The sequence below is a fragment of the Syngnathoides biaculeatus genome, chromosome 16 (assembly GCF_019802595.1).
Source record: "Syngnathoides biaculeatus isolate LvHL_M chromosome 16, ASM1980259v1, whole genome shotgun sequence".
NCBI lineage: Eukaryota > Metazoa > Chordata > Actinopteri > Syngnathiformes > Syngnathidae > Syngnathoides > Syngnathoides biaculeatus.
This window is the reverse complement of record NC_084655.1, coordinates 24,236,885-24,247,318: the sequence shown is the minus strand read 5'-3', so window position 1 is coordinate 24,247,318 and position 10,434 is coordinate 24,236,885. Positions and strand designations below refer to the sequence as shown.

Genomic DNA, 10,434 nt, shown 5'->3' with positions numbered 1-10,434 from the left:
GCTCCATGGCCGCGTCCTCTTCCTCAGCCGCGCTCGGTGTCGAGAAGCCGGACGGCGCCGGCAAAGCGTTCGGCGACCTCCGCTCGCCGTCCGCCGGTCGGGAGGTAAAGCGGGGGTGGGAATGAGGCGATCGAGGTGAGACGAGACGGAGGCGGAGGGTGGGGCGTGGGGGGGGGGTGGGGGGGTGGGTGGCGGGGGTGCCGTGGCGGGACGCGGCGGGATGCGAAAAGGTGAAGATGAGGGAGGAGGAGAGATGAGTGCGAGGGGAGGATGCTGCGGGAGTGTGTGAGGGAGAGGGCGGCCCACACCGGAGGAGAGAGGAGAGCGGAGGATGGGATGGGATGGGATGGGATGGGATTGGACTGGATTGGTGGGAGGAGAGCCCAGAGAGAGAGAGAGAGAGAGAGGAGAGAGAGAGAGAGAGAGAGAAGGGAGGCGAGCCAGACGAGTGGCCGTGCAGCGCTTCACAAAGTTCAAATAAGTTGACACCCCTTCTTTGAATTGGAGAAGAAAAAAAAAACCCTTTTTTAAAACAAACAATTTCATGAACATTCAGGGATATTTTTTCCTCAATTGAAATACCGCATTGCCAAAAATAATCAGAATCTGCACGGAAGACCAACCGTCCATCCATCCATTCATGCATTTTCTTTGCCGCTTATGCTCAGGAGGGTCGCGGGGAGTGCCGCAGCCTATCCCGGCTGTCAACAGGCAGGAGGCGGGTGGGGTACACCCTCAACTGCTCGTCAGCCAATCGCAGGGCACGTGGAGACAAACAACCAACAGCCGCAGTCACAATCACACCTTGGGGCAATTGCGAGTGCCCGATGAACCTTGCACGTTTTTGGGATGTGGGAGGAAAGCGGCGTGCCCACCTGGAGGAAGCCCACCCAGGCAGGTGCAGAACATGCAAACTCCACACAGGTGGGGCCGGCCGGGACTGAGCCCAGGACCTGGGAACCGTGAGGCCAACGCTTTTACCAACTGATCCACCGTGCCGCCGAGGCTACACACAAAATAGTCAAATTAGCTTGTCAAGATGTGACGAGCGTAGACGTATAGACATAGAGAGAGACGTCCGAAGACGTCTCCGGAGGCCGGCAACTGTCAGCCTTAGCGTGCTCGCGAACTTCAACTTCCATCCCTGCGTTTGTGTACATCACACATGTAATCTTCTTCTTTCGGCTTGTCCCTTTCGGGGTCTGCCACAGCGTCTCATCTCAGATGAACGAACGCACATAGTGTGTTCAAAACCACCTCTGTCATTTTTTGGGGTTTGTCTGTTCGTTTGTGAAACATTGCTCAAGGAGACACAAACGTGGCTCCATCTTTCGTTCCTTTTTTGTGTGTGCGTGTCCCTGCCGGAGCATCTCGGCAGAAATTCTGTTGACCCGTTTTTGGAAGATAACTTTACACAGCCCTATTTTGGTGTGCACTCTGGCCACCAGAGGGCATCATATTACATACAGACATATGACACGTAGAATTGACGCTGAAGCACAGAAGCTGTAATAATATTAATCATTTCTGACAAGGGCGAAACATAGATCGTCTTTCTGCTTGTGTTCAAATATCGAGGGAGTCGTTTTAAGGTGTACAATTACCGCAATATTGATGCTAGTTTCATTAGCCCCACGGAGGCGTTTCGCATTGCGTATTAGCAATAAGCTAGCAGACAAAGTAAACGTGTCACCCTCCTCAACGCGGCTGAAAATCCACGTGTCTGCAAATCAAATGACTACAATTTGATTTTGGGGGGGGGGAGAAGGTTTAATTTTACGGCAATAACGCAGTGCCGTGTGTCGCCGCTGCTCGAGGGAAGTGGAAAAAAAATGGAGGCGCCCTTAAACTCTGAAGTCAAAGCATTTCTGTATTAAGAATTCATTGATACGTAGGTCAGAGCTCCGTTGCAAGTCGCTCGCTTCCGAGACTCTTCGAGCTGAAGCGGAAACAAAAACGACATTTACCTCAGATGATTCCTGCAAACGAGCAGCAGGCGAGAAGGAAAAGGTGCGACGGTGCAAATGTGTCGAGAAAAGGAGGAAAGGAAAGGAAAGTGTGAATATATACGCGCGTGCGCATTAATATATATACGCGCATGCGCATTCATCACAAGGAGACTTTTCGCCACCGGGAGCGCTCAGACCGTCACACCGGCCCGTCGTTCTTGTGCATTGGTTGACCCCTCGACCCCGCTGCAGGTCGGCGGGCCGAGCGTGCGCCGTTAACAAAGGAGGACGAAAAATTGCAGGACAAATAATAATCATGCTAAACCAGATTTATTTTCACCACATTTGACCATTTTAACGGTGAAAAAAAATATACGTCAGCAACTCGTGAAAATCTGCGAGCAATTCGTAGCGCCTAAAAGGGTTTACTATGGCCTTTAGACGTCACAGGATGGAACCAAAGCGCCGCTTTTATACGAGCCACAGCTTTGTCCTGTCTCACACAAGCTCCTCCCATCATCTCAACATAGTTCACTGGCTCCAAGATGGCGGTTTTGGTTTGGCCTGAGCACGAAACAGCAACGAGGTGACCGAGGAAAAGTTCACCCGGAGGAAAGGTTCCCTCACAAAATCTGCAAAATATTTACAGATGGATGGCGAGTTCATTGTATTGCTTTGGCGCCATCTTGTGGCAGCTTCAATTAAGCAATAAACGGTGCGTTTCAACATCTTTAAATGTATGTTACATGAATGGGTGTGACATAAAACTAGTAGATTTTAAAAAATGTTGCTAAATCATGTCTGTAATTTGCTGATCCAGTGTTATTCTGTGGCGAGTGGGCACGGCTCGCGACCTAGCGGCTAGCCGCTAATGTTAGCAGCTGACCGCAAGCCCCGACGCCGTCCGCTCGCGTCTCAAAACCAAAGCGTATGTTGACATTCAAGTAATACATAAAAGTGTACAAACTATGAAAGTGATGAGAAAATAAGTGCAAGTTTTCACACATTTCTTAAATATTGATGCGCCTCAGTTGTGCATGGGGTTAGCGTGACCGCACGAAACGAAAAAAAAAAAAAGGATGAAAGAAGAAGTGGGTCAGTCATTTTTACAGGAATTGAAAACAAACAAAGAGAAGTGAGAAAGGAAGCGCCGGTGCAGCCCACATATCAGATGTGAACCAAACCGACCGGCGCCAACACCACGTGCGGCTGTTGTCAACGTCGCAACGCGGGAGCATTCACGCGGGCGACGGTCGCAGCGCTAACGTTCATTCGCACCCCCGGCCGGAAGCAACAACCCGCCGGGCCGAGTCCTGCCGGGGGCCGGGCGGGCCGCGGCCTGCCCGCCTCGCCGGCTGCCGCGTGCGTGGCGTTAATATCCAGGCTAGCCTAATTGGACTCACAGCTGAGGCGGCGTCACAGAAAGATTCCGCACTAAGCTCCGGCCAGTCCCGTCGTACGCAACCTCGTTCCACATTCGCGCACTTCCCAGCGGCTCGGGTCAGTGGCAACCGCAGCAACTTTAAAACTCTACAATGTCTTCGCTTCAAACAATCAGGCCATCGAACGTAGTCACGCTCGATAGCGTAGCGTAAAAGCAAACCTGTTTTCGGGTTTGGTCGCATGACGTTCCGCAGATGGACGATCATCACCCCCCCCCCCCCTCACAGAACGGAAAATATATTCCAGACTACTGTTGTCTACGTCGCTGCTTCGAAGTAGCACTTGTGTCTAATCAATGCAAATTTTCTTTTTTTTTTTTGCATTATATGGTATGCTAGCAATAGCCTAGCTGACTTTGATTCGCGAAAATAATTTGGTCGAAGCGTTCCTGACGTGTTTCGGCGTACAATGCTACAGTCTCATTTGTTTGATGTGTCAGCTTTACAGTAAATTTCCACCGTGCGTGACACTTAAACAGCTTGAAGCAAGCACAACCAGCCTCTTTTTTTTTGGAGAATCACGCCATTGAGTTTTCTTTTTGTATTTTCAAATTGATGTCGGACATTTGTTTCACATTTCTTAACAGCGAGGGGAGATCTTTTCTAAATGTGTCCTACTAAATATAAATGTACAGAGGGTGAACTAACCGTAAAGAATACAAACGCACAATAACTCTCTACATATTTAACGGTCGGGTCTGCGATAAACCGCGCCCGTTGCAACACAAATGGCCACCGACGTCGAGCTGACAGCAATGTTTGACATCAAAGATGCAGCATTTCATTTTGAAACGTTGGAAGGAATGTGAGAACAAAAATGTATCAACGCAACTTGAAAAATACTGAATAAAAGTGAAAATACTGAATTTAATATTAGAAAAAAATACTGCATTCAAATTATTTGCCGATTGTATCTTAGTTGAAAATAATTGAAATCTGGGAAAACAAATGTATTTTTTAAAACGATTAATTTAGCTTCATTTTGGGGGGGGGGTAATAACCAAATTAATGTAATTCAACAATAGAATAAATCTAGTGTTAACTGAAACGAACATTTTTTTATTTTGGACTGAATAAAAATGAATACCATAAAATATTCTAATACAACTAAAATGGCATCGTAGTTACTTAATTTAAATGCATTTGCAAAAACATCACTAACATGTTTTAAGGATTTCTTTTTCTTTTGTTTATCCTACAGTGGCCTCTGCCGGTCATCATTTGACATTACAGCATCCCAAATCCATCGCCGGAAGCAACAGCGGCGTGGTTTGATTTTTTATTTTATTTTTTATTGGGAGTCATCGACAGGCCCCCCAAGTCCTGGTTTTGTTGTGTTGGTGTTTCCGAACCGAGAGCGTCCCGAACCCGGCCCACTTGCTTTGCTTTGCTGAGGTGAGTGCTTGGAAGAATCCGCCCGAAATGCGACGACGCGAAGCCATCGTTTGTTGACGTCTGCTGGTCTCCATCTTTGCTCGTGCGGGCTAATGCTAAAGGCTAAGCTGCGTTATTATGACATTATTATTACAATGTAACGCGTTATTTAGCGAGGTCACAGTGCAAGCAAGCCGACGAGCCTGCAAGTGGCAACATCAAAAAACACATGTCTTTTATCACGATGACATTCTTGAAATCTATGTTCGTTGTTCAGGTCACATTGCCTCACTAAATTGTTTTATGTGACATTTTTCAATGCTAAAGGACAGTATGCAAATGGAAACCGTTGAAAAGTAAGGCAAACCTCTTCACCGCCTTTGGGAATTGATATTTGCCTCCTTGGAAACATCCCCCGCCCCACCCTGTCAAGCGTCTGAATTGATGCGCATTCAATTTCAGTCCAGTCCGATGAAACGCAACGAGGGTCGCTTTGCCTTCGGCCTTCTTTCGTCTCCGACACGCTCGCTCTCTATTTTTTTTTGTCTAGGAGCGTACGAGGCCACCATCTGCGCCACCATGCGGCCGTCGGCCCCGATGGCCGCGTTTGCCTTTCTGCTGGCGGGCGCCGTGGCCGCCTTGCGCGACCCCCCGCAAACTGGTGAGGAGGGCGCTGCCATCCAAGAAGCCCGTCCCGCCGCACTTAAATAGGACTTCTATTCGTGAAGTGTTTCGACGTGCGAAATCATATCTTTTGGTTAAAAAAACAAACAAACGAAAAAAAAGCTTCTCCTCCTGGACCCGCAGTGTTCTTGGACAAGCGGCGGGCGAGCTCGCTGATGTCCCGCCCGAAGCGCAGCGCGGACGGCGCCCGCAGCACTTTGGAGCAGGCCTGCATGGAGAGGGTGTGCACGTACGAGGAGGCCCGCAAGCACTTCCGGGACTCGTACCGCACGGTGAGGTCGCCGCCGTCGCCTCTTCCTCCGCGCTCTCGGCTGACCGCCTTTGGCTTTCTCTTGCAGGACATCTTCTGGTCCGTCTACATCGGTAAGTGGCGCGCTCGCCGCCGTCACGGGCGTGAACGGAGACGCTTTGGTTTTCCCGACTTTGGGGACGGGCGCAAGGCTCCGCGTGACGCCGGTCCGTTTGCCGTGCGCTCAGACGGCGACCAGTGCGCGGAGAAGCCCTGCAAGAACGGCGCCTTGTGCTCCGACAGCGTGGGAGGCTACGACTGCGTCTGCAAGGCGGGCTTCTCGGGGGTCCACTGCGAAACGGGTCAGGCCCCCTCGCCGTCTCAAATTCACGTTGTACCCGAAAACAAGAGCGCACATTTCTTTTGCCATTTTTGTCTCGTTTGCTTCGAGGAAACAAGACAAATTGTCTTCCCTGCAGAAATAATACAAATCTATTTTTCACATAAAAAAAAAAAAAAAAAAACAGCAGGCGCTTCCTTCCTCTCGGTGAACCGTCGGTATACAAGTTAACGTTTCAAAATGTTCCAAAATATCCGACAAAAGAGCTCGTGCGCCTACGTCACCGAAGTCACGTGACTGGCCGGAAGTGCCGGTCAAACAAAGCATTCGTCAATGCCAAGTCGGTTGGAGACGGCACGAAAATACGCCCGGAGTCTTGTCCGATACCGTTAAACATTTAGAAGGTGATCCTAATCGAAGGTACGTGGAAAAATGACGGGCTCGTGGCACAGAGGACCCATATTCAATGCCGAAGATCTGCTGAGTAAGTCGGAAGAGTTTGAAAGCGGAGAAAAGTCTGGACGCATACAAATACTTCTTTGCTGGATCTGTTCTCAATTAAGAATAAATCCCCCAGTAATGATTGAGCCACTCAAGATTTTTTTCAATACAAATACCAATATTTCGATAAATGACCCCTGGGTTTACACAAACTCGCATTCATTAACTATGATTGGAAAACAAACAAAAAAAAAAGACAGCGAGTCGACTCCTCCGTACACGGAAGCGTGTTGCGGCCACACGTTAAACTTCAGTAAACTTCTCAGTGACAGATGTTTTGTTTTTTTTTTTTTTAAATATGCATTGTTCTCAAATGAGTCCAGTGCGTATTTAAAAAAAGAAAAAACGCCTGGATGGGCTTCAGCCCCCGTACACGGAAGCGTGTTGCGGCCACATGTTGAACTTCTGTAAACCTCTGTGTGACCGACGGGTTTTTTTTTTTCTTTTTTTCAATACGCATTGGACTCATTTGAGAACAATGCATATTTTTTTAAAAAAAAAACAAAACGTCCGTCAAGGAGAAGTTTACTGAAGATTAACGTGTGGCCGCAAATCGCTTCCGTGTACGATGGAGCCAACTCCCTGTTGTTGTTGTTGTTGTTGTTGTTTTTTTTAAACACTCAAATGAGCCAACTTGTCATTAAAAAAACTTTTTGGTCATTTGAGATTGAGAAGAATAATTCCTACCTGAAACGAAGCGATCGCCACACACTCGTGTGCATTTGGTTGTGCACCATCCATCACGTTGAATTGCCGAAATCCATCCATCTTTTCAGCTGGCATTCCATCGAATGATGTCTTTGGATATCGGTCTCGTCTGTTGTGACAGGCAACAGCACAACAAGTCTCGGGCGTTGTGAATATTCTGCTCCGGTTGAATGTCCCCCACCGCTGTCCAGCGGCTCTTTTTGACCGGCAATATGGCGCCGTGAAAACGCTGACGTCACGTCCACGAGCTCGATATTCAGTAGGAACGCAGTAATCCAGCACCCCCATAAGAAAAAAGAAAATATAAATATCGTAAAAGTAAGTAAATAATAAATGAAAGCATCTTGTTGAATAACGTTGATTTGTCAAAAAAGGTGAAATAAAAGGTCGGGACCAGATGAAGCCGCCGACTTGCGTCTTTTTCTGCGTCCGCAGACCAAACGTTGTGCGTCGTGGACAAGGACAAGGGCTGCTCCCAGTTCTGCAAGCCGGGCTACACCTCCTACGAGTGCTCCTGCGCCGGAGGGTGGAAGCTCCATCCGACGGACAAGAACAAGTGCCAGCCCGCGGGTAACGCCGACAGCCCCGCCCCCGCCGGCTTTGTTCCGGAAAAGTCAACGCTGCCGTTCCGCGCTCTCCCCCCCTCAGTCCGCTACCCCTGCGGGAAGGTGAGCAGTCTGAGTCGCTGGGAGGAGAGACGGTCGGCCAACGTCGCCGGCGGCTTCCGGGGACTCGCCTGCGCCTCGGGGGAATGTCCTTGGCAGGTACAACGCACGGCGCACGGCGCACCTCCTCCATTCCTCCGCTGTCGGCGCTTTGGAGTCCGAGCACGGCCGACGGATTCGCTGTCGATACTGCCGTCGGTATCCTTCAAAAGTACCTCACACTTGGATGCCACAACACTTTTACATCATTTCTAACCCATCATATCTTTTACAGATTAAGTTTATAAAAATTAATAAATAAATGGGACCCATATAAAGCAAAAAAAAAAAAAAAGGAAAATATTTATGATTACATGAATACAAGAATGGGTGAGCTAAAAGTTTTCCAGAGGCCAAATGAAATAAATTCAGAACAATTAGAGATGAAGATAGATTAATAGATGAATTTATTAGGTACGCGTACACTTAAGACGAGGAGCGGGCGTGCCTAATGTTGAATGAAATTTGCACAAGTTTTGGCCCATTTTTAACCCATTCATGGGCAGGGTGGCAATTTTTTTTGCTTTTTATTGAGATAAAAGTCTCCTAACAGGTCACAATCCAGGAAATAACCCTTTTTTTTCCATTCATAGTTAAGTTATATGATAACTTTACTCATTTATAATCTCGTCCCAAAAATGGGACGGTGCCCGCGAGAGGATGTTTGGGTTTTCTTAGTCGATCGCCTCAAAAAAAAAAAAAAAAAAAAAAACAGAATCAGAATCAGATTAAAACACTGAAATATTTTGATATACTGAAGGCTATAATGCGCGGAAAAACATGATGTCCCAAAAATGGGACGCTGCCCAGGAATGGGTCAATGAATTGAGCGCTGACCGTTGCGGTCGATGTGACCGGCAGGCGCTGCTCAAGAGCTCCCGGTCGGAAGGTTTCTGCAGCGGCGTCATCCTCAAGGAGAACCTGGTGCTGACCTCGGCGCAGTGTGCCAGAAAGTTCGACTCCTTCCAGGTGGCCGTGGGTGAGGACGACACGCAATCGCACCAATGAAGAACCTTTCACACCAAAAAAAAAAAAAATAATAATAATAATTCTTCACCGTCCAAAATGAAAATACAGTAACGTAGTAGGCCTTCGTGGTCATCATAAAGAAGGCGGCGCTTTGATTCCCCAAAGTGTGACATTGTGTAGACTTTCAATGTTCAGGGATGTTCCCCCCCCCCCCCCCACAGGCAAGCGTAAGATCACCTCCGAGGACGGCGAGCAGACGCTGACCGTGAAAGCGACGCACCCGCACCCCCGCTACGCGGCGGGCCGCCCCGAGAACGACCTGGCCGTGGTGGAGCTGCGCGAGCGCATCGCCTTCCGGAAGGAGGCGACGGCCGCCTGCCTCCCCGAGAGAGACTTCGCCGACAGCGTGCTGATGAGCGGCGACCTCCCCGCCGTGGTGACGGGCTGGAAAGACCCGGCGGCGGGCGAGTCCTCCCTCCAGGGCCCGCTGACGCTCAACGAGCTGGCGTACGAAGGGCTGCCCCGCTGCCTGGAGACGCACCGCAATTTGGTCAACAACAGGATGGGCTGCACGGCCGCCCGCCCCAACGCCGACTGCGGGTTCGGCGCCGGGAGCCCGCTGCTCACCTTGTACCGGGAGGTGTTCTTCCTCACCGGCGTGGTCAGCCAGCCGGCGGGGGCCCAGTGCACCGAAGGCTTCGTCTTCCAGAAGGTGTCGCGCCATCTCGGCTGGCTGCAGTCGCTCATGAGCTCCCTCTAGCGGAAGACGTCGCAGCAAACGCTACTCAATCGTCCCCGTTGTTGTAGACTTTGTCGTGTGTCCGCCAGGTGGCGCTCCAGTACAGTATTAAAAACAGTAATGCACTGACTCGTTTAGCATGTAACTTGTAGCCACTTTTCGAGTGTTTAGTTTTTTTGTGTGACTGACCTCTTCCTTGGTCACGTGCATGTCATCTAACCTCATAACTGAAATAAACGACACGTTTACTCCCAGTCTAATTTGTGTGTGTGTGTAGAAACAAAAACATTTCACAATTTTTTTTTTTATTTTTTTTTTCACTGAAATAATTTAAATGACTACACCGGGCTTTTTAAATAGTTCCTGTCATCTACTCTTTATCAATGAAATACATTAAATTTAACTTCAGCTTTGAATACATTTTTAATCGTAATGAGCAGCAGAGAAGTTGCATGAATGAATGAATGAATACTAGAAACAACTTTTCAGTGTGTTGCTGTAAATTTTTTTTTTCAATATTTAAACTAAAACCACGTGATCTCCAGTTTCTCTTTCACTGTTGAAATTAGATGTCTCAACTCAGTGTGTAGCAAATATATTAAATTATTACATTTGTGCATTTTGTTTACATTATATTTTATATAAAAAAAGTGTCTTTTTAAATCAGCTCAATTTAAAGTTTTATGTTAATGACGCGTCAGTAAAATTGATCAGGGGCCAATGACTGAATGAATAATGTTCATGAAAACTGAAATGTATGATCATGTATTTTCATAAAATGCCTCTGAAACTGAG

General features: G+C 48.3%; 1 protein-coding gene across 1 annotated transcript; it reads left to right on the top strand.

The window, feature by feature from the left end:
• Positions 1–4,621: 4,621 nt before the first annotated feature.
• On the top strand, positions 4,622–9,894 carry proza (protein Z, vitamin K-dependent plasma glycoprotein a). The gene is made up of 9 exons (XM_061846914.1): positions 4,622–4,786; positions 5,316–5,426; positions 5,573–5,721; positions 5,788–5,812; positions 5,927–6,040; positions 7,663–7,797; positions 7,876–7,991; positions 8,793–8,910; positions 9,122–9,894. The coding sequence occupies exons 2-9, from the start codon at positions 5,345–5,347 to the stop codon at positions 9,658–9,660; spliced, it is 1,278 nt and encodes a 425-aa protein (XP_061702898.1). The 5' UTR covers positions 4,622–4,786; positions 5,316–5,344; the 3' UTR covers positions 9,661–9,894.
• The last annotated feature ends 540 nt before the right edge of the window (positions 9,895–10,434 follow it).